Below are 24,537 nucleotides of genomic sequence, written 5' to 3'. Positions count from 1 at the left end.
GTGACTTGGCTACATTTTAGTCTTGCAACTAGAGCATTTCATGCCACAGCTCAGCTGAAGCCACATTTCCTGTTATGACGAAGCATAAAACTTCAGCTATGCTGGCACCTTTTCTCTGCTGTTTCAAAGCAGTGTGGACTAGACTGTGATTTCTGCTGTTGCTCCCAGGCATAATAATTTTGCCTTTTTTGGAAAAAAACCCGTATCAGCAAGCATCAGAAAATCTGAGATTTTCTTTAACTAGAGATGATCATAAAATATGCTGTTTATGCACAAGGAGAAGCAAATGTGAAATATGCATCAGGAGAGGCACGATTATACAACAAATCAATTCATCACTGAGAGATCTGGGTTTTATTGTACCACAATAAACAATACGTAAGCTACACACCAAAAGAAAATAAGCCTCAGAGAATGGAGCAACAGCGGTAACACAGATGGTGCAAGGCACAGACTTGTTACCCTGTATGTTCAGGAAGAAGTGAGCAATTCATCTGGGGCAGACCTCTAGCTGGTGTTGGGTAGTTTTAAACCTTTTACTATCCAAGAATCTGCTCAAGCATTTCAGTCATTCCTGGTGAAAAGTCATTACTTTTTCCTAGAAAACTCAAACTGCTTCTAAACATGTCCCCTTTCTGTGTACCCTCATTTGTAAAAGGCAACTTGTAACTTTGTAAGCTCAATGCTGCCAGCAACACTTTATTTACAGAAAGTGCAGAACTTTGCAAGATAGAGTTCATCATGGAGAAAGGTCATCTCTTTTCAAAACCAAACTTGTTCAGATTGGTACTTCACTCCTATGCAAAGTGAAGAATTTTTACCTTCTTAACCTAGCAGTCACCTGGATTTCAGATACTTCATAAATTTAGATTCGTTATCAGCATACACTGCATAAACAAAGCTTTCGAGATAGAGGAAAAAATTGCACAAAAAAAGTGTTTTACTGGAAAAAACAGAAAACATCAGCTAACCTGCCAAGTTCTGTTACCACTTTTATCAGCTATGGTATGAACTGACTTCAGGAGAGTTTAATTTTATTAACACCCATGAAATCAGTTGGGGATGTTGGCCACTCTGAATTTGATGCTTGTGATAGGTATTCACAGAATAAGGTTTCTGCAACACTGTGTAAAAAAGAAAGAGCTATCGCAGGTGCTTTATTTTGACTTGCGCTACTAGTAGTAAGAGTATTTCCAAATGCAACATATTATTTTATTACTATTTAGGAGCATATTTTCTGCTTCAGAGGTGGCATAATTATTCCATTTATGTCCCCAGTTACTCAACCATAACCTGAGACAAAAAGATGTTAACCTGAAATCACAAGTTGCGTGGCTTGCTGCCATAACAGCAATGGCTAAAATGGGTCTGTCTGGCCTTACAGTCCTGTGTCTGATTCTGGGAGACCAAAAGCAAGCCTAGAACTAGAAAGAGAATGAAGTAACTCTACCAGCCCCAGTAGCACACACTGCAGGTACATTCTGAGCCAGAAGCACTTTCCCTGAATTTCGTGACTTTCAAGTACTTCTCCAGTCTCCTCTTGCAGCCATATGAACTTTTTGTTCCCACAGTATCATACGCACCTCCTTTCTGTCTCATACCTTAGTACTTCTTCAGCAATTTAGATGTTGCCTGAACTTTAAGAACTGCAGCTGGAACTAAGAAATATCTGTTACCTACTTTATTAAGTAAGAAGATATGACAAGTCCCAGCAAGTTTCTTAATATTAAAAGTATGTCAAAAATATTTTAAAATGAGACTGTTCCCCTAAAAAAGAATGCAAAAGCAACTGTAGTCATTATCAGTTTGTAAATACCCATAGCACAGGCTGCAAGTTGCAGGATATGAAAAAATGAACAAATAACAGTAACACGATTATTTTAAAACAAAAACATTTCACTAGAAGTTCCAGATAAAGTAAAATGCACTACAGTCAGAACCCAGAGTATAAAATGAAGATTCTCACACTGTGATTAAGGATCACAGGTGTTAACACCAGAAATATTCCTAATTACTTTAGAAAGAGTATAACTCAATGTACACAAAATTCGCAGTGAGAGACATAAGCCAAACAGACACTATATGTAATCCAGCTGTTTACGTAAGTGAAAATTGAGGAATGGGGTGAATATGGAAAAAGTAAAACAACTACAAGTACTGAATAGTTCTGGAACAATTGAAACAGTTACACTTAAATACATAAGTTCATTTGTGAGCTCACTGAAAATAGCAAGATGGCTTAACATTTAGTCATACATTCATAATTCTTTGTCTAACTATACTACAGTACAACCAACAAATAATGTATCTTTTTATTAGCATACAAAACTTCATGTAACCATATCTCAGCTAATATAAGACTGCAAAGCATCCTTAAAACAAACAGACAACAAAGGGCTGATTTTGGTTTAATTCAAATTCATGTTTTGTTTATTTTCAGGAGGCTTCCAGTCTCCTTTGCAGCACCTTCCTGTAGGACAATGTACAGTTGGACCCCGACAACAAAAAAGCCATTTTCAGCCAGCATTTAGGATAAAGATATATTACTTGATAAATAAGATATCCGACAAGCCTGCAACACTTAGTAAGTTGCACGAAACATGGGATGGTACATAACTCAGAGCACAGAACAATCTTTTACATTCAGCTGTTGAATCAATTACAGTATGGTCTGCTTGTTGTAATAGTTTCGGACCACTGGGCATAACTGATCCCTGATAGCCCTTAAATTCCCAAATCTCATTAATGGACTCCTGCTCCCTAGTATGTATCCTTCACAGCGCACTCATTGACACAGTCCAAGACAAAGGCCACAGATATTCCAGGTTGTCCGTGACATCTTGTGTGTGAATGGTATACCGTTCTGCAAGGCAGTTATCTTGCTTGTTCTGGTAAAATAAAGAAGAAATTTTTTTCTCATTTTCTGCACCACCCAGGGCAGGGGCAGGGGGAACACAACCAGACACCAAAACAAAAAAAAAACCTACCAAAAAAAAAAAAAAACCCAGGCACTTGCAGTGCCTTTTCCTAACACACAATTCTGAAAACATTAACTTCCCAGTAAAGTCTGAAATTTTCTTTTACTATCACAGTAAGTCACACACTATTTCTAAAATGAGTAGATGCATTTACTAAAATTAAACCCTTCACTTCTGCCCTTTCTTGCTTACTGCTACATGATCTTTAGTCAGCAGTGAAGAAACTTTTTGTTATTGAGAAGAGTAAGAGAGTCAGTAGATCACATATTTGGTTATACCAGTAGGGGCTGTACCAGGCTCCGAGCTGCAGATTCCCCACCCCTCTTAAACTTTGGTGCTTTAATCCTTCTGGACGTCCGTGTAGAAAATATGAAGCTACACAAATAGAGGCCAGATGTTAAAATCACTCTGGTATCCAGAGATAAAAATCTCACAACACTTTTAAATACCTGTCAGAATTGTTTCCTTCTGAGGAGTTCTAAATAGTCTAGGAGTACTTAGTTTACAGTGGGAAAACTAGGGGCAGGTGTTACACATCTGACCTGCTTTTAAGTCTGCAATAACAATCCTACCACTCTTGCCTTTAAAATCAAACTGATTTTTAACAATTACTGCAGAGAGCAATTCCTAGCATTTGTAGTTGGACAAGATCTCCACTCATTTCGCCACAAAATTTGTGTAACCAAAACACTATTGCTGCCAAGTCCCTTTTCTTTTGCTGTATGCCAGTCACTCTTTCTATTTTTATACCTCCTTTCATCCTTACCCATCTTGGTTAGGACAGGAGCTCAGCCACCTGGGCAGGAGGAGACTGGAGAGCCAAAGCACACCCAGTAAGACAGCACTGTCCCTCAGTTGTTGTCCCAAGTATAATGAAATTAACTCCTCTGTTTCCAGATTTTGTTTACTGCCTCCGGCATCCTGTTTTAGTCATAACAGGTCAGCCTGGGAATTACCAGCCAGCAGTCTGCACTGAATTCAAAGACTGTGGAAACATAAGATACTCAGAAGAGCGACGGAGCAGTTTGAGCCGCCAGCGAGACTTCAGGACAGCATATTAAACAGTTGTGACCCTAACACTGAGACAAATGAAAGCAGGCATAACAAAGTCAGTGGCAAAGAAGAGATGGCCTGAAAACATTTGTATTAGAAAAGCACATGGGAACGCACTGAAATCTAACGGAAACATGCTTCAACGCAAGTATTTTAAATGCCGTCACCCAGCTGCCTCACGCCGGCCTCTCACAGCCCCAGAGAGCCTGAGGAAACGCAAGATACAGGATCCCATGTAAAGACCTAAGCCTTCAGTTATCCTTGGGGGGACGGCAGCAGCGTCGCCTGAAGCAGAGGAGGGAAGACCGGGGGCAAGGCTCCGTTATCAGCCAGCAACAGCCCCCGGGCGCCCTGAGGGGAGACCCCCCGCCCCCCCGCAGCCCCGCCGGCACCGCCTCCACGCCCGTGACCCGCCTGCCCCGCCCCGGCGGCGCCGGGCGCAGCCGCTGACAGGCCGTGGCCTCGGCCCGCCCCGCGGCCCCGCCCCCTCGGGCGGAGGCCCCGCCCCGCCCTCCCGCCTGCGACGTCGCAGCGCTCTGGCCCCGCCCCGCGCCTCGGGGAGGAAGCGCGCGGCGCTGCCCCCACCATGATGGCGGCCAGCGCAGGAAGGGGCGGGGCGCGGGGCGGAGCTGCGGGGGCACCGCCGGGGAGCGCGGCAGCAGCGCGGCGCCGGGCGGCGGGCGGCCGGGGCGGCGGGCGCGCCTGCGCTGCCCGCAGCGCCCAGCCGCGGCCGCGCGGCGCGGGGGGCTGCCGGCGAGGCGGGCGGGGGCCGCGGGCCGCCGTGGCGGCCGCCCCCCTTCCCCCGCCGCTACGGGCTCGGGGCCCCACTGGAGCGGGCCGCGAGCGGCTCCGCCCCCTCCGTCCCCTTAAAGGGCCCGCGGCTGCTGCGCGCGGTTCCGCCAGTGCTCGCCCCGCGCCGATGGCGCCGCTCTCGGCGGCAGCGTCCCTGCTTCCCTTCCCGTCGCCTGCCGCTTCCTCCCTCCGTTCCCTTTCGCTTCCGGGGTCAGCGCTGCCGCGGCCGCTGCTCGGTAACCAGCCCCGTCCCGGGGTCCGGCCGGGAGAGCCGGCCGCCGCGCCCCGCGCAGGCCGCGCCGCGCCGCCGCCCCCATGGCCAGCAACCCCCAGCCGCAGCCCCCGCCGCCGCCGCCCCCGCCGCCGCCCCCTCAGCAGCCGCCGCCGCTGCCGGGGGCCGGGGCCGCCGTGGGGGGCGGTGCGGCCGAGCCCGAGCTGGTCTCCATGATCGTCAACCACCTCAAGAGCCAGGGGCTTTTCGACCAGTTCCGCCGCGACTGCCTGGCCGACGTGGACACCAAGGTGGGGGCGGGAGGGGGGCCGGCGGCCGGCGCCTGAGGGGGGGCCCGGCGCCCCGCCGGTGGCTCTCCCCGAGCCCCGGCACGTCGGGGGCAGGCTGGGCCTGCCCGAGGGCGGCGGGGCCCGGCCCGGCGGTGGCGGCGGATTGCGGGGGAGTGCGCCCAGCGCTCGGGGGTGGGGAGCGGCAGCCTGGGCCCGCGCGGGGCTCCGGCTCGGCCCTCGGCCCCAGGACGCTTCTCTGCGTCGCCGGGGGCGAAGCTGGAGCCCCTGTTTTCGGAGGGGAGCGTGGGCTGGCCGGCGATACAAACACGCCTGGTTTTGTGGAGTGTTTCTAGCCATACGGGCATGTTTAACACGCTGCGATCGCCGCAAGGGAGCGGCTGCGCCTTCAGTGGTTTGGGGGGGTCCGACGGGGCTCCCAGCTCTTCCAGCCCGGCCTCCGGGAGAATAACTGCTTATCAAAGCCTTACTGTCCCGCCTCTCTGTGGTTGCTTTCTAGCCTGCCTACCAGAATTTGAGACAGCGCGTTGACAACTTTGTTTCCAATCATTTGGCAACTCATACCTGGAGTCCTCATCTCAACAAGAACCAGCTGAGAAATAACATTAGGCAGCAGGTTCTCAAGTAAGTGACAGCTCTGGGGTTTCTCTGTTTGAACATGCTCATGTGTGATGGAGGCTGTAGGTCAATTGTAAAGTGTCTGCTTTCTTTGACAAAACTTCTGAAGAAGTTTGGGGTTTTTTTAGCGTCTAAAATATGGTACTATTTCAGATAGCAGCTCGCCATCAGAATTAGACTGCAAATATTATTTTGTCTGATCCAAGTGGATGCAGGGGTGGAAAGCTTCGTTTTGACTTGGGGTGTAATGCCCTGGCTAAAGTCTATCTTTACTGTTTCTTTTTAAGGGAGGTATTAATAAGATTGCTCTTATCATCAAGTTTTGAGCTAAGGAAAGTTAGAAGGATTTGACAAACTAAGCTCTGCAGAGTGCAAACCTAAATTCGCAAAACAAAAAAAAGTAGGTAGACAGCGAAGAGGTTTTTCAGAACTGCTGTTACATCAAAATTATGTCAAACACTTATCCAATGTTACATTATTTCATGAGGGTTCCTCTAGTTTTTCTTCTCAAAACTTAAAGTCATAAGAAACGTTAGGAAATTTCTTCAAAGTAGCATGTGTTTGGTCACTAAATAGGGTCAAACAAGAGTTTTGGGAACAAACTGTCTCCGTTATGCTGTAGTGGTACCATTGACAACTGGTACTGAGGAGCTATTTTGTTTGGGGGGAGGGAAGTGGTTGTTTGGGGGGTTTTGGGTTCTTTTTAAAGAAGCAATGCACACAAGGGGCAATATATGTTCCACAAATGATTACAGGGGTCTAGAGAAAACCCATAGATATAAAGCTCTCTGTTGCCATTTATTTTATTTTACTGAAGATTAAGGGTGTTCCATACAGCTGCAGAACTCTGAGGTGTCGCACTGTATTGTGCAGAAAGTAACTTAGGGTGGTGATGACTGGTCTGGTAGTTGTTTGTTCCTCATGCCTTCTGTAAATCCTCAGTTTTATGCCATGGGAATTGATAACATTAGGTTTCTTCTTAATTTTTTCCACAAATGTCGCTTTTACAGTTAGATAACATTTGTAGGCATAACCAGTAATGATATAACAACAGGCTGTTTGTTGTGTTAATTCCATGCAGTTGGATTGCTTTGTTTCTGTAGCATTTTTTTCTCTTCGTTCATAAGGCACAGAGAGAGCGGTTGAAGTACAGGCAGCTGGCTAAATACGTAGCTGCAGTGATGCTCAGAAAATGTTAGTGCTTCATTGGAGGTTCTTAAGAGTGTTTACGTCGCACCTAAATGAGTATATTTCATTAAGATGTTCTTGAAAAGTCAATTCTCTTATTAAGTATTCATGTAACTTTTTGTTCCAGGTCTGGAATGTTGGAATCTGGAATTGACAGAATTATTTCTCAGGTTGTGGACCCAAAGATCAACCACACATTCAGACCGCAGGTGGAAAAAGCTGTCCATGAATTTTTAGCCACATTGAATCACAAAGAGGAGGCAGGCCCTAGTACATCTCCAAGTGAGGAGAAAACAGATGCTTCTATTACAGTACAAGGTATTCTACCATTTCTCTGAGAAGTCTATTAACAAAAGTTTGTTTCTGGAGGAAGCAGAAACATTAACTAGGTTTGCTGCTAGCACAGAATTGTTAGCCATCAGTATTAACAAGCTGAGCTCCAGGTAGCGTACCATACTACTTGTCTCTTACTGTGTGTATAAAGGTAGAAGGCCAGAGAGATGTCGCCATATACCACCATGTCACTCTGTCACTTCTGCTTGAGATTACAAGGAATCAGTTTACTATAGGGAAAAAAGTTGGTCTCAGGGTTTGGCCCTCTAAGTATTATAGGATCAGATAAGGCATAGCTGTAAGAGAAGAAAGATTCGGTTTTTTATGCATTGATAGATTGGAAAAAAAAGTTATCTATGAGACAGTTACCTGTCTTAATGCAGTTGCTGTGTGCAGTAAAATTGAATGGCTAAGGTCCTCTCAGGAGCTTAAATTCTGCTGTATATCAGCCAATCTTTAGTTTGTTTATAAACACAGCACTTTTTCTTTAAGGTTTTCATTTGTGTTGCCTGGTATCAACTTCTAAATCCTGCAGGTAATTGTCCATTCTTTCCCTTCCTAAGAGACTCCACAGCAGTCCATCTATTTGTAACCAGACCCTTTATTTAAATCCTAGCCCTTTTCCTGTGAGGCCCACTTCCTTTAAAGTAAGTGGGTTAACAAGCCAGCTGCAGCTCTTAGTGCTAGTCCAGTTAACCCTTTCTCATCCATCTTCAGAGTTGCTTCTAAGAGGATGGGAAAGTGATAAAGTATTTCTGATAGTCCTATTGTTATATAATCAATATGCTGAGTCCATTTTCCATGTCGTTTATGGAGATACCAGACGTATGAAATACAGACTTTCTGCTGCAGTATTCTATATTGTGCTTCTCCAGAGTCGTCATCATCCCCCTTGGGATGGTGGTAAAGTTGAACAAGGATTGTGTTCAGAACATCCTTCCCATAGACAACCCCTGCTTTCTTTAGCTGATTTCAGGAACAGCGGTAGGTCACAGAGCAAAATGAATCTCTGGTAATTAGATCATAATTGCTGCAGAAATGCAACTTCTTGTTCTTTTTTCTTTTTTTAAACCAAAATCTCTAAATGCAAAATTAGTCAAAACTTTTAGTTAATTTTACTTATTTTAAATAGAGTAATTATTATTTTTCCTTTCACTTGCTTAACATTCTATCTGAACGGAATTACAGAAACTAAGATGAACTAAAACTATCTTCTCTCTTACTATTCAAGGTGTCTCTGCTACAGCTCCTAGTGGCAATGTAGCTAGTGATGCAATGTCCATTTTGGAAACAATAACATCTCTTAACCAAGAAGCAAGTGCTGCCAGGGCTTCAACAGAGAACTCAAATCCCAAGAACAATGACAAAGTTGCAAAAAGACTCTCATCTCAGCAGAGTGTGGATGGTAGCACTGACAGAGAGAGAAATGCAGAGGACTTGCCAGACAGGGAGAAAGCAATTTGTGATCTTTCTGGAGAAGGGGCTGAAACATTTGCAAAGTGTGAAGATTTAAATGAGCTTCCTTGCCAAAGCGAAGAAATAAAAAATTCAGCAAAGGATACTAATAATTTGACATTTACAAGTAAAGAAATTCAACAGGAAAGTGAAGATCAAAAGAGTAAATTATTAGATAAATGTGACAAGAAACCAGACAGCAGTGAGAAAGGTGAAAGAAGAAAAGAAAAGAAGGAAAAACTTGACAAGAAGTCTGACCATTCAAAGAAAAGTGATGATACTATGAAGTCAAAAGATGAAAAGCAAGGAAGAGAGTTGGAACCAGTGAAACAGTTAGTTCCAGAAAAAAATAGCAATAAACATAAAACAACTGAAAGCACTAAAGAAACTAAAGAAGGTATGGTGTGGGCAATGCTCTTACTTAAAATATGGATATGGGGGGTTTTTAAGTGTATTCAGGAGCTGAATCAGAAATATATTTGGAATGTAGGTTCTCTGCTAGATCTAGCAAGTTTGTCTAGTTAGCCACAGCTCAGTCTTGGTTCATGTCCCTTAACTGAGGTACCCACATTAGGAATCAGAGGAGTTTTGATTCAAGTGTGTGATTGGTCTTCTGCCTTACTTGGGCAAGTTTCCTCAACGATGCCAGTCTGCATTTAAAGTTTCTAGTTGTACCTCAGGGTGATATTTATTTTGAGTAAACCAGAGTTAGGCTAATAACATTTCATTAAGGTGTTACAAATATTTTTTTTTTTTCCTATTTCTTGTTCTGAAGATAATTTTGTTTTCAATGGCAAAATCACTCTTTTGGTAAGAAAAGTTTCTCAAATACAGTGTGCTGCATTACAGCCCTTTCTTTCTATTTTTTCCTTTGCAAGAAAATACGTCAGTAGATTCAGATATGGATGTACTCAGTGACATCACTGTCAGCTCTGTCCATACCAGTGACCTTTCTTCCTTTGAAGAGGAGAGTGAAGAGGAGACTGTAATTTCTGACAGTACTGAAGAGGGGGAGATCACATCAGACGGTAAAATTATTAGATTGTTAAGTAGCAAGAAAGAATATGCAACGCTTTCATTGAGTGCATCATATCATAAATTTGAGGTTTTGCAGTATGTTTTATTGTACTTTTTTATGAGAAAGAATTTAAATATGGAATGGATAGTTTCTGTGAATTTACGAAAGATGAATAGTGCACGTACTTTGAATATTTTTTTTAATAGCTTGATATATTCTGAACATTGTAAATCTCATTTGTGCTACAGTATTTCATAGGCGGTAAAAACACTTAATGGTCATGGATATGTCACTTTTCTATGGGTTTTTTTCGCCTCCCTTCCGCCATGATTTTGGTATAACATTGGAGTGCTTTGTTTGTTGACCCCAGGGTAGTGGTTGTAGCTGACTTTGCAGATCAGGTTGGTTTTAGAGCTTTAGGATTGCAGGAATTTCCAAATTCTACCTGGCCACAGTAGAAGGAGCAGGAATGGATCTACCTTTAAGAGTTTGGAAACACCAAATCTTTTCATTGACTGGGTTACCTTTTTGTGTTCTGCATGTCTAGAGCAGACCTCAGACTGATTTCTGCAAATACGTGGCTTTTGCAGTTAATAAGACTTTCCACTTCATAATACGGAGTGCCTTATTACCTGAATGAGTTGTCTCTAGTATGCTGTGAGCTTATCTTTTCTGCTCTAAAAATATTATTTAGAAGCACTGAATTACTTGCATATTCTCTGGCTTTGGTGTTACCTTTAAACATGACAGATCGCATTCAGTTATGACTAAATATTTGTGAAGTGAAAATAAGCCTTAAGTATATTTCAGGGATACAAATAACTTGTACAGTATGGAGCACAAATGTTTTTGCTCTATTTCTAATAATCCTGGTAAAACTGAAATAGCTTTATTTATTTTTACTTGAATAATACTTACATGAGTATAAGCAACAATGTGTTTTGTGTATATATTTCAGTAAGCCTATCTAGTTTTTACATACTCAAATATTGTACAAATTTTTTTGGTGTAGGGAAGAAGCTTAACTTAATATATAGCAGAAATTATGTTCTGACTTCTTAGGTGTTAACTACTAAATATAAAAAGGCAGCGTGATTACAGGCAAGAGGGTAAGCCCAATTGTTGTATCCCAGTTTATTCTGGGGTTTGTATCTTGCGATTTTTTGGCTGAATGGTGTGCACAGACACATATGAATATACCTTTCAGGTTCTCATAATCTAGTGTTACTTTGATGTTAAAGGGTTTAATTTTTTTAACTGTTTATGTTTTTAGAATAATTGTTAATACATTTTGAGTAGCATTGCCTCCTCCAAAGTTACATTGAAAGCACTGCCCTAATTTAACAATGTATCTCTACACTTCACTAACCTTTCTTCAGATGAAGAGGAGAAAAACAGTCAAAGTAAAACAAAGCCTCATGCTAATGAGCTGAGTGATGGGAAGGCCAAGCCTGTTCGTCATGCTTATGTTCGCAAGCCTTTCTTGTACTCCAAATACTTCAGTGATTCTGATGATGAACGAACTGTAGAACAACGCCGTCAGTCCATTGTAAGTTACTGCTCGCATTCTAGCTCCTTAATCTTTTCAGCACAGAAGTTCCACTTCTTATTTGGTGGTGGTTTGTGAGGGGGAGTCTTCTGTTTCTTCTCACTTAATTTTTTTTTTTTTTATCCTTGTGTTACAACTACTCCTTCTTCAGACTTTCACCAATATTGCATGATCTGCTCTCCAGCAAAGCACTCTGCTGGTTATAGTTTGAAGGCTTCTGGTGGTGAAAGCAATGACACACTTTTCCATCTTTTTCCCCTGCTCTAAAATGAACAGTCTTTTGGTGTTGACAGAGGATTTACCAATTACATGCAATGTCTTCACAGAATCACGGCAAGAAGTGGATTCTTTGTGAACTGAGTGATTTGATAGGGAGAGTAAGAACTGCTGCACATGTGAAAAACCTGGTCTTCACTAGATTTAATGCATATAATGACAATTTGGGTGGAAAAAGTAGCCCATCTCTACCTGCAGCCTGCCTTCAATGGGGTTTTGTGTAGTTCAGGTTTGTGTTGACTACTGCAGGCTACTTCATTACATCATCTCTTTACAAATGTAGTTCTTGTTGTCCATGAAGTTGGTAGTTTGTAGCATGTTTGCAGCCATTGAGATTGGAAACAGAGGTTTAAGCATGTTCACTATGTTCTGTGGAAGAAGGACCAGCACACAGAAGAGGGAGCAACAATTCTTTTAGATCTTTTTCCTTTGGCTAAATATAATTTTTTTTATATATAGTTGTATATAATGTATTATTTATATATGCATGTTATGTATATATAAATAAAATAAAAAGTAAGATATATTCCTTGACAAGGTCTCATAGCCTCAGTCTGCGGTGTTGAGCGGCAATGAAACTCTGGAACTCAGCTAGTTTCACTTCACGGGAAGTATCACAAGGTTCCATTAACTTTCATATAACGATTTCTAAGGACTATTTATTTTTTAGTTTGCCTCAAGCTACAATGTTCTGCTTTCTGTGGGTTTTAGACATACATTTGTAGTCAAAGAATACTCTTTGACCTGATGACAAATTGTTTTCTTTGGTTTTGTATCTCCAGGCCAAAGAAAAAGAAGAGAGACTCCTAAGAAGACAAATTAACAGAGAGAGACTTGAAGAAAAACGTAAACAGAAGGCTGCAGAAAAAACAAAATCCCTAAAAACTGGAAATCATAATGCTAAAGGTATGAGAAGTATAACATTAGCCCCCGGCGCCCTGCTCTCACTCGCTCACTCTCTGGGGAAAAAAACATTCAGCTTAAAATGTTGGTAATAGGTTTCTAGTCGTTTCCCTTAAAAACCCAACATTTCAACATTGATGTAACAGAAAAATGTATACTGCAAATTATTAATAGAAAATTCCATGTCTTCACTTTTTCATATATCCTTTCATGTATCATTACATTGCTTAAACACAATTCATGTCTATATACATTAGTATTCTCTGCTACACATTAGTACTCTCTACTGCTTTCAGTCACGTTTATAGTTGAAACAGTAATATAATGACATGCTTATGTATTTCACCATTTGTGCATTATTTTAGGAAAAAGTGGCTTGAACTTAGAAGAACCTTCATCAAGAAGTCTTGAGTCAAAAGCTACTGGTACCAGCATTAAGGATGTGCTTAAAGAACAGAAATTTTTAGAAAAAAAAGTAGCCTTGAGCAGAAAAAGAAAAAGAGATTCAAGGTATTCATGTATTTTCTCAAAAGGAATTAAGTTTTTGAATATTCATTTTTGCAGATGGAAAAGGTTTTCTTCAACTTTGCAGTTAGCCTTACCCATTTTAACAATTTTCTCTTAAAATATTCACATAATTTTGTTACTAATAAGCATGAAGTTCAGGCAGAAAATCAAATTATAGCTGCTTAAATATATTGCAGCTCAGACTGCAGTAGCAGCCTTTATGTGGCTTTTCACACACAGAATGGTAATAAAGGCATGATAATGGAGAGCTTTTACATGTTTGTGCGTCTGTTGGTCAACTTGGCTTGATCTTTAAATTGATGTTTTACATAGATAAGGACACATGTACATATCTGTCTACATACAGGTACATATGGGGCAAGGAGATCTCTTATCTATTTTACAGGAACAACAGTAGTACTAATATTGTCATGGTAATATTCTCTGCTTTAAAGCACTGATGTCCAGGGGATATCTTTGAAATTGGTACACATAATTTTCCAAGAGAAAAAAGCTTGGACAAATTGGCTAGTCAAAAGTTGTGTGATCATGTTCTATTTCAGTATTTTTAGTGTGTATTTCTCTCTCTGCTTCAGCTTTAAAAGCAGAAAGTTTACAAACTAATGTTAGGCTGACACCGATTTTTCTTTTTTTAATTGTCCAAATACCTGTTTCAGGCATGCTGAAGATGGTTGCAAAAAGAAATATGAGCCATCTGAAGAAGATTCTAAAGAAATGCAAAAGACAAATGAGGTATGTGTCTCTTAAGTATAAACCTTATGATCTTCCTTTTTAATTGTAATAATACTTGTTCATACGTCCATACCAAACTGCTTAATATTGCATTTGTTCTTATGAATTAGTTTTTTCATGCTAGTTCTTTCAATCATGTTAGTGATTTGACATTGCTGTAGTAATGTTTTCTGAATTCCAGTAGCCACTAGAATATCCAGTCTATGTATTCGGTGCTGATGCGTGTTGTAATAGAACACAAGATATAGTTTAAGCCCTATTCTGTGAAGCATGTTGGGTTTTTTAAAAGAGCAAAGTGTGTCTTCTGTGCAAAGATCTGAGGAGCTTGATCTATTTAAACTTCTCACTGGGAAGTTAAAGGAAAGCTGAATGTAGTCAAACACTAAAGGAAAGGGAATTTTTATGGTGAGAGTTTTTACCAACAACATATTAACAAAAAAAAAGTGATAGTTGGAAGTTCACATGGAAGTCTAGATTTATCTTTTGTGGGTTTTGGGGTATTGTTTGGTTTTGTTTTTTTCTAAACAGACAGCATAATGGCTCTTTAAAGTAACTTGCAGAGTACATGAAATTGTGATTGTCCATTTAAAAATCCATTTAAGTAATTTTAGAAAGAAAAATAATTTTATAAAGAAAGGATACTCAAGTTCAAACAGAGTGCTTAAGATTAACTTCTGTTTCTTTGGATTTTCCCACAATGGCAGATAGTTGAAATGAAATGAAAACGGCAAGTTTCATTTTCTTACTGACTATATTTTAGGGGAATTTTTATTACAGTGTTAAGTGTATTCTCTGGTGTATTGTTTTTAATAGAGACTTTGCCCTTAACAATTCTGTTCGGTCATATAGTGAAGGAACTGTGTAACATTTGCTTATGTATATAAAAACTTTCTTTTGTAGACTTGTGAAAAAAATTCTTCCAAAGAATTGAAGCATAATCATGGGAAAAGTGAAATCTCTAAACAGCTTAGAAGACTTTCAGAATCAGTGCATTCAACTGAGGAAAGCAAAAGTGATTCTAAAGCAGAAAAAGAACATAAAAGAAAAACCTCCACCTCCCTTCAGCCTGAAGGAGCCCAGCAGGACAGTGAAACAAGGGATCCAAAAAGACAACTGGATAGAGCAGAAATCAATACTGAAGAATTACAGAAGCAGAAATCCGTATTTAAAAATGAAAAACACCCCAAAAAAGATAGTGACACAGAAATTCAACATATGAGAAATGCTGCCAAAAAAGAAGCTAAATCTTACAGAGATAAAAATGAAAAGGAAAGAACTGCTTTAGAAGATAAACTTTCTTTAAAGCACAAATATAAAGGAGACAGTATTCACAAATCAAGTGAAGATGTTGAACTCCATTCATTTGAGAGAAGTTTGAAAGGAGAAGATGGTGGTCAGAAACATAATCAACAAATAAAGGTTTCCTCAGATGACAAATCTGAAAGAAAAAGTAAACACCGAAGTGAACGGAAAATATCGGTAACAGGAAAAGATGGAAAAAATATTTCTGAATCAACCTTAAAAGCTGAAGAATTGCTGCGTAAGGAAAATAAAAAAGACAGACATCTCTCAACAGAAAAATCAAGAGCAGAATACAAGTCCAAAAGGTCCCTGAGTGATTCTAGGCCACAAAAGGATTCCTTAAGTGCCTCAAAGCAACTTGCTTCTGCATCACACAGAAGGAGCGAAAGCTACTCTGAAGATAAACATGAAATAGAATCAACTAACTCTGATTGTAACTTGAAACAAGAAGATGGTGTTCATAAAGATAGACGAAGATCTAAGAGCCTTGTAGAAGACAAGATTTTGTTAAAATCTAAGTCAAAGAGTCATAGTAAACAATTCAAAGCATCTGAATCAGAATTACAGGAAAATTTAACAAAACAAGAGACTGGTCAGAAACTAGACAAAGATAAGAGCATGGAAGAGAATGATTCAGATAAGCAACACAAATCCAAGAATGAAGATAAAGTTTTTGAGGAGAGTGGTGCTGAGTTTGAGCTTGTAAGTGGCACGCAATCAACTCAGGGATCACAAAAAGACGTTACTCACAGAGTTAAGTTACATTCTGGAGAAAGAGGATCTGTAAAAGAGAAATATAGAGGTGATAAAGATCTAAGCAATTCCAAACTAGAAAGAAGGTTCTCTACTGAAGGTCACAAAAGCAGAAACTTAAAGCACAGCAACAAGGAAATAAAGAAGAAGGAAGAGAGTATCAAGTTGGAAGATAAAGATATTAAAGAAATGGATAGTGGGCATGAAAAAGTAATGACCATCACAGTACCAATGGATAAAAAACAAAGTAAGAAGGTATCCTCTGAAAGTAGAAAAGGCAGTATATCAAATCAAGATTTACTTGGAGAGGAAAAGCAATCTGCTAGCACAACTGAAAGCAGCCATGCTCCAGCCCCTCAAAAGTCAAGTATGAATAATGAAGACTTGCATTCTTGTCATGGGGAAGAGCTGATGGAACTTGATTTGAAACAAACAAAAGTACAGGAAGCATCTAACATCAAAGGAGAAAACATTCAAAACTCACTCCAAGCCACAGATGCTGAATATGCAGCAAAAGAAAAAATATCTCTTGCTATTTCAAATCAGGAATTAAAACACAGCTTGGCAGATTCTGAAGCTTGTGAATCACAGTTTCTACCTGCAGCTGGAAAAAGTGTTAAACAAGAAGATATCCCTAATAAACAAGTTGGTGCCTTAAACACTTTGTCCAAACAAGCTTCCATGGATCAAGGACCCAATAAACAAGGGGCTTATAAAACAAGCGTTGTGTATGAAACAAGTGGTAGAATCTTACTGAACGTTCCCAGTAAGGATCAAGCTTCAGAAGATAGCAGAAGACCAAAGAATTTAAAAACTGTGATAAATTCCAATTCAGATGATGTTCCTTTACCAATTAATTCTTCCAGAGGAGATGCTGCTGATGCAAAGTCTGTGGATATGGATATCTCAGATTTTACAGATTCCTTGGGTAGTATGTCTAAAGAATGCCGTAATTCAGATGGAACTTCTTTATTTGAAGATACTTTCATTTTGAAGAATGATGCAGCACAGGTTGTATACATGGAACAACACAATAGTGCAGTGCTGAGTTCTATCATGAAAGATGATGGTGACAACACCACTATAACAAATAGTGTAGGAAAAGATAATGAGGTGCCCTGGCCTGATGAACAGGCAATGAAAGACAGTACAGCTGGAGTACCTAGTCAAGAAGATTATGACGGAGCAGCAAAGTTAGAAAGTACTCAGGGGAGCGAGTTGAAAATAAAAGAGGAAGACTTGATGACTGACATAACTGAAGATTGTGGAGATGTAACAACAAAAGAACTTCTAAAAAGAAAAGAAAGAGAGTGCTCGAATACCGATCCTTCCACAAAGGGAGAAAGAAGCATAATGTCTGATAATATGGAAAAGAATGAGGTGCATGATATTGATGATACCATACAATCTTCCTCTGTGTTAGTGCCTGAAAGAGTTCCTGAGGAAACAGTCAAAGGCTCTGTTATAGCTAGTGGGCAAGAAGGGAATAGTGTGATTGGCATGGAAGATAAAAATGAAAGCAATGCAGTAGGTACCAGTGCAGGAAGTAGTAAATTTAGTTTGTTGTACAGCAGCCTACAAACAACTCCAGCCACTGTGATAGGAACCAGCACAGAAAAGATCACTGAGAGCACTGTAATGGCCACTAGTACAGGAGAAGAAAGAGCTGAGGGTCCATCACATTCTGGAAAGGGCAGTGATGCTACAACCACTTGCTCGGAAGAAGAAAGTGAGGTGACGGTAATCTGCACAAGTATAGAAGCTGATGAAGGTTTCACAACAGGCATATGGGTAAAAAGTAGTGAGGGTGGCAGTTTCATCACAGGAGCAGATATTGGTGAGTGTACTGTTGCAGCAGCTGAAGAAGGTGGTAGCAGTGTTGTCACCGAAGGATTAGCAGAAAGTGAAAGTTTCCTAACAAGTACAGAAGAAGAAAATGGTGACTGTACCATGGTTGATGCAGAAGAATGTAGTAAGGATTCAGTCAATGCAAGTAGAGTAGAAATTGAAGACAGTGTGAATAGTGCTGGGGCAGAAGAAAAAGATGATGCTGTGACTAGTGCAGGCTCTGAAGAAAAGCGAAAGACCTCAACTTGTGTAGATACAGGCAAATTTGAAAGTTCTGTATCCTGCTTAGGTGAAGTGGAGAGCGACGGAGCTGTAACTAGTGCAGGGACAGAAACAGGTGAAGGGTCGACAAGTGGTGACAGTTCAGGTGAACTTCAGGGCAGTGTGAGAGCTGGCCAAGTAAAAGAACACGAAGGTACTGTGACTTGCACAGGTGCAGAAGAAAGAGGTCATAACTTCATCATCTGCTCTGTGACTGGTACAGATGCCCAAGGAGAAAGCACTGTAACTGGTGCGTGTATTGCAATGGTCACAAACAACAGTGCCACAACTGGAACTAGTGGTGACAAATCTGAGGATACTGTAAATGGTGAAAGCACAGTGACCAGCACAGGCATAACTCCAGAAGATGATGCTGAAATTTCAGTAGTCTGCACAGGACTAGAAGACAGCAATGAGGGGTTTGCAGTTTGTTTAGAAGCTGAAAAATGTGAAAGTCTAATGGACAGTACAAGGTCAAAGGAAGAAGCCAGTATCACTACGGTCAGTGTAGGTCCATGTGATGATGAAGGTTTTGTGACTAGTACAGGCTCAAAAGAAGAGGATGAAGAAGGTGAGGGCATTGTCACCAGTACAGGAAGAGGAAATGAAGAAAATGAGCATGCTTCTACTTGTACAGGAATGGAAGGTGAAAATGCACTAATTTGTATAGGCGCAGAAGAAGGTGAAAGTTCCATTATCTGCATAGTTTCTGAACAAATGGAAGCTGAATCAGGAGTGGCTGGCACAAATATAAATAAGCTTACTGTTGACAGCATGACCAGTGCAGAGAAAGAAGCTAATTCTGGCACAAACTGCAAAAATGCTAAAGGGATTGTTGAAAGCAGTGTAACCAGTGCAAGTGCTCCAGATGAGAGTGCCTTGACTGCACATGTAGGAAAGCATGAAGGTACTTCGATTCCCTTAGACGCCGAGGAATGTGAAGGTCCCATGACTAGTGCTATGGCAGTGCAGGATAAGAGTCAGTCTGGTGCTGAAGACAAACATGAGAATGCCATGACTTCCTTTGACAGCAGAGAACTTGATGCCTCTATAAGTAGTGCAGTTCGAAAGGAAGATGAGAATTCTCTTATTCCTGCTGACAGAGAAGAAAAAGTAAAAGGTGATATCATCTCTACCAGTACAGTGGAAGAAAGTGATGCTCCCTTACATTCAGCCATGGATGCTGAGGAAGGTCCACTTGCTGTTGCAAGAGCAAATGAAAGTGGAGAAAGCTCTGTGATCTTAATAGACACTGAAGACACAGAGGTGCCTATGCCCAGTACAGCTACAGAGTTTAAAGAGTGTGTGCATACTTTTAGCAGTAAGCAGGAGAAAGATGAGTGCACTATGATTTCTACCAGTATTGTGGAAGAATTTGAGGCTCCTATGTCAAGTGCAGCTATTGAATATGACAGTCAGCTCCCCTCTGTGAAAACAGAAGAAATAAATGAGAATGCTATAGTTTCTATAGATATGGAAATATATGAGGTTCCCATGCCTAGTGAATCCAGTGCAGGAGGAGATGATAACGATGACGAAAGTCACCCAACTGCTAGCGGTAAGGAAGAAAAAGATGAGTGTGCTATGATTTCCACAAGTGTTGTGGAAGAACAAGTAATCCTAATGTCAGGTGAAGTCACAGAAGAGGCGATTCAACATGTGTCAGACACAGAGTCAAAAAATGAAACGGTAATGATCTCTACAAGTACAGCAGAATGTTTTGAAGCTCCTATGTCTAGTGTAGCTATGCAAGATGAGAACAAACTCACTGCTTCAGAAACAGAAGGAAGATATGAAGCTGCCATGATCACTACAAGCATGACAGAAGAATGTGAAATAGTCCTGATCAGTGCAGCACCACAAGCCGAAAGTCAGCTCATTGTAGCAGAAGGAGATGAAGATGCCATTATCTCTCCAAATGCATCAGAGGACTGTAAGATTGTGGAGACTACTGCATCTGTAGATGAACAGTTTGGACTAGCTGCTTTCAATGCAGATGCAAAAAGCAAAGGTTCTGTGATTTTTGTCGGAGAGTGCGGAGCTCCTGTGCTGAGGGTTGCCACCAACAGTGAAGATCAACATGCTGCTTCAAGTCTAGGAGATAAGGAGGAGGGGGCAGTGATCACTCTGAGTACAATGGAAGAATGTGATAGTCTCTTCACCTTTACAGTCATAGAAGAAAGTCAACTTGCTGCTGAGAGTACAGAAGTAAAAGACAAAAGTGAGGAAATTTTTAATACTGCTAACCAGATTGAATGCATCCTATCGACTACAGGCCCAGAAAAAAGCAGTAATTCTTTGCTTGTCATTGGTAGAGAGAACGAGCCCCATGAGAATGGTGTGAGGGGAGAATCAGCAGCATCTCAGACCACAGTAGATGGTGAAATCGCAGAAACAGATGAAAATTCAGTGAACCTCATGAGTGTAGATGAAGCCCTTTGCGTGGAGATTAGTACGGAAACTGCTGTGAGTCCAAGTCCTTCCTCAGAGGCAAGTGAGGATGATGAGCAAGCTGAAGATGTTTTGCATGAGGATGTTACATCAGAACTCTCTTGCATGATTTCAGAAGCAGCGGTAGAGAGTGAAACTCTAAGGAATGTAAACTATAAGTTTAACTCAAACTTGCTTTTAGAAAGTGACTTTTCTGAAATAAGGACTCCCCTGCCTAGGGCACAGGCTCTTTCCTTAGTTTCTGCAAATGAAGTGACTTTAAATACCAACCATGGTGAAGTGACAATAGAAGCAGAATTAGGGGAAAAAAGTGACTTCCCTGTGTTGCATGTAGAAGAGCTATACGGCAGTGATGACAAAACGAACTTGGTCAAAATAGATGATACTGGAATTGAAGTTACTTTTCAGAAAAGTAACGCGACCTTTAATTCAGGTGAGGATTTATTTTTTCTTTTTTTAACTCTTCATTTTATAAGCTGTCATAAATAGATGTGGTTTACCATTATTACAGTTAGAAATAACTTATACTGTCCAAATATACTTGATTTCTTTGTTGGTTGCAAAATAACTATTAATAATATGTTTAAGAATTGGTGACAAATACTTCAATAAGCATGATTCTGGGAGTATAGGAGTGTCTGAACATGATTATCTGAGGTATGTTGGAAAAGAATTAAATGTTACTAGAGTGCAAAAAAGGTATTAAAATTGACTTAAAATTGTGAGCTAATATATTAAGTGGTTTGCAAGGGGTAATTATCGTGGAGCTACAGATGGGTTTTGTTATTAATGTGTTTTGAAATTTAAAAATGCTTTTATAGGAAAGAGGATGCATTTCATTTAGACATATGTTCAACATTTTATAAAGGTAACTTCTTCGTAATCTTGAAGGTTAAGAGTGGCCATCCGTAATCACAACTGCAGATTTTCTCTGGATAGTTATTTAATGGTCATATTCAGATTCACACTCTTGTGCTGAATTTTGTGTTGTGAATACACTTGAAATGGTCCTCCTTTGTGTTAGAAAGGAATCAGACAGTCATCCTAAATAAATGAATATTTTAAGCGAGCAATGATGATAGGTGTCTATTTTAAATAGAAAACTTAAGTTGTTAGAGTATATGACATTAAGGATATAATATTTTATTTCCAGATCTGTTTTTCTGGAAGCTAACATTTGAAATTAACTTGCATGGTTGCTAGTTCCTAAAATACCATGTAGTGAACATCTTGGTATTTTCAGCCTTTCTCCTCTTTGACCCTCCAGAGTAACTGAAGCACCAAGTTTATGAAAATTAATAAGTTCTGTAGATGCTATAATGATGTCAAGATTATGACTTCATTATAAATTTTGGATAAATTAAACTGTAGAAAAATAGTAGAGAAATCTGCTTATCTTCCTTTATACCAAAGGAAGTGGAATGATGCCAATCAAGTACTACTTTTAAAACCTTTTCCTTCTCATGTCTGTCTTTGCTATTATTTCAAAAAACATTTTATAATGTGAGTTTACGTCCAGTTCCTCAAAGGTTGACTTTATTCTCTAGTTATATTCATATTTGGGGTGAGAAAGCTCATTCTGCAGATTTTGGGATCTTAGGAATTTGTCAAGGAAAGATGCTATCTTAAAGTGACTTTAAATACCAACCATGGTGAACTTGAAAAATATTATTCAGTATTTACACAAGAGACAAACATGAGCCATGAAAATGTAAACTGCTACACTAAGGTATTTCTGTCTTGGTGCTTTGCTCAATCCTTGTTGTCCATTGATGTAGCCTCTGTAAGTACCAGTGGTAATGGTAGTCTTAGTCTGTGGACCGCAACCACAATTTAATCACTTCACATGCATCACTGATGAATTACCATGTTATAACTATTTGTTTAGGAAAAGCTGTATAAACAGGCTTCTGAAATAGGTGTCCAAAAAGGCTGTAGAAGTCATATGAAGATGCTGTCTGCATGGCCTGTTTTTCAGATGTTAGAAGCATACAGCCGTTCCCATGGGGAATGAAAAGGGTGGGGTTAAGATTTTCTGAAATTACATTGACACTAACAGGAACTACTGAGCTTTCAGTCTCTATGGAAATTGGATCATTTCAGTGGTTATGCTTCTAGAGCTTATGGATTTAGAGCAAATTGTCACTTGAAGAAAAATATTATCCTCAGTATTAATTCTTAGCTCTGCATTCATTAATACAGAGGTAATTTGCTGTTTGGAACTTGGTCTGAAAATCTGTTGGTGATTGGTTTTTTTGTTTTTTTTAAAGGAAAAGCAAGGAAAAAAAACAAAGTCAGAATTCATAAATAAGCTGTGATGAATCCTGATGGCCCATATTTTCCAATCCTTTTGTATTTAAGGAAAACATAGAAGTATTTCTGTTCTTGCAGATGCCAAGTTGGGTTTTTTTGAGCTGGTTTGCTGCAGACAGAATTGCTGTTGTTTCCGTTGCCTACAGGAAGGGATTAAATTCATGTGCTGTGTTCATGAGGTGGTACTGAGAAATAGCATCCTACTGTGGCATGAGATAAATACAGTGTAATGTAATCTAATAATTTTAACATATTTGTATTTCATTAGGCAATAATGCAGCTTTACCAAAGTTGGCAGAAGATCTAGAATTTGAAAGTAACTTGAAAACTGACGAGGTATTTATGTTATTTTGAAAATTTTGACAATACTGTTTCTCATATAATTATACATCTTGGTAGGGTTTCTTACTATACATTTTTATTTTTGTGCAACAAAAATGGCATTTGAACTTCAAAACTTTGGAAGGGTCATTTTTCAGATTATTCAGCTGTACTTTTCTAAGCAGCTGGCATTTAAATTGTGGGCTGTCCATGTTATGTTATTCTGTGGTAGAACCAATTCCCTCCCTCAGCCATGCTCCTTCTGTGACCATGACATCCAAGTTTATTTTTTTGTTTATTTTTTTTTTTAGAATTGGTCATACTGTATGCATGTTGCTTGTGATAGTACTTGTAAAATAGTCATACATGCCTTGACACTTAGAGTTGGCAATTGTTAGTTTAGTGCTTTGAAATAGTGAACACATACTGCTGTTAATTTCGTTGTATCACTTCCTTGCCAGTCTTTAGGCTTACCTGTTCTCTGCGTTTGAGGAACACTTGCTGCTGTTCTGTCCTGTGAGAACTACAGCCCATTATCTGCTGTAATAGAAGAGTAGGGCATCCTGGATAAGCCAGGGTCTTGGGGCTCATGGTCACCTATAGCTTGTATAAGACCAAAGTTGAGCCTGTCTGTTTGTATGTCTGTGCTGTGATCCATACTAGCCAGGATTACAGATGGGTTAATTCTTCATTGAGATGCAGGACTGGATTCATATCTTGCCAAACTCTGATAATAAGCATTTTGAGGAAGAACATGGTTCAGAGACTGCCAGGCATCTATGAAAGGGTGGATCTGCACAGGGCTACTGGCTGCAGCTCTAGGGCAGACCAGTTGAATATTTCTGAACCATGGTTTTGGTGCCTGGGATGCACTTCAGGAAAATCCAAGTCAGCTTCAGTCTGGTGATGTTTATTGATTTGAGTTGAGTTCCACCTGCAAACTGCTGTACTGTTTGCCAGCATAAGATGGTCCCAAAGTCCATGTTCACATGGCACTGTATCTGAGTTCACAATGTCCAGATCTGACTTAAGTACACTTAGCTCCATATAGCATTATCTGTGCATCAGTAACGTATAGCTGATGTGCAACTTGAATTAAAAAAAAAGCCACAAACCAAAAAACTAGAAAACAAACAAACAAAAAAAAACCCCAAAACCGCATGAGTTGAAAAGACTTCACTGTACCTCTGTACCTTGTTATACGTTGCAGATACATATTTTTCTATATATGTGAACATTTCTAGAATATTGCTCATATTTGGAACTCATCTTAAGAGCAGGCATTGCACCTTGACTTCCTGAGGTTTCTCTTGAGATCTCCTTTTTTTTTTTTAAACTAATCTGTG

The 24,537-nt window shown here is 40.2% G+C and overlaps 1 protein-coding gene across 1 annotated transcript in view; it reads left to right on the top strand.

The window, feature by feature from the left end:
* Positions 1-5,138: 5,138 nt before the first annotated feature.
* BOD1L1 (biorientation of chromosomes in cell division 1 like 1) overlaps positions 5,139-24,537 on the top strand; it is a 38,473-nt gene continuing 19,074 nt past the window's right edge. The window contains exons 1-11 of the mRNA XM_059817489.1: positions 5,139-5,345; positions 5,842-5,966; positions 7,276-7,466; positions 8,713-9,333; positions 9,815-9,964; positions 11,334-11,503; positions 12,562-12,685; positions 13,048-13,192; positions 13,867-13,942; positions 14,843-20,990; positions 23,139-23,206. Of these exons, the coding sequence (XP_059673472.1) occupies positions 5,139-5,345; positions 5,842-5,966; positions 7,276-7,466; positions 8,713-9,333; positions 9,815-9,964; positions 11,334-11,503; positions 12,562-12,685; positions 13,048-13,192; positions 13,867-13,942; positions 14,843-20,990; positions 23,139-23,206 (8,025 nt within the window). The remainder of the gene's footprint in view (positions 5,346-5,841; positions 5,967-7,275; positions 7,467-8,712; positions 9,334-9,814; positions 9,965-11,333; positions 11,504-12,561; positions 12,686-13,047; positions 13,193-13,866; positions 13,943-14,842; positions 20,991-23,138; positions 23,207-24,537) is intronic.

The sequence above is a fragment of the Gavia stellata genome, chromosome 5 (assembly GCF_030936135.1).
Source record: "Gavia stellata isolate bGavSte3 chromosome 5, bGavSte3.hap2, whole genome shotgun sequence".
Lineage (NCBI taxonomy): Eukaryota > Metazoa > Chordata > Aves > Gaviiformes > Gaviidae > Gavia > Gavia stellata.
This window is presented reverse-complemented; position numbering and strand designations above follow the sequence as displayed.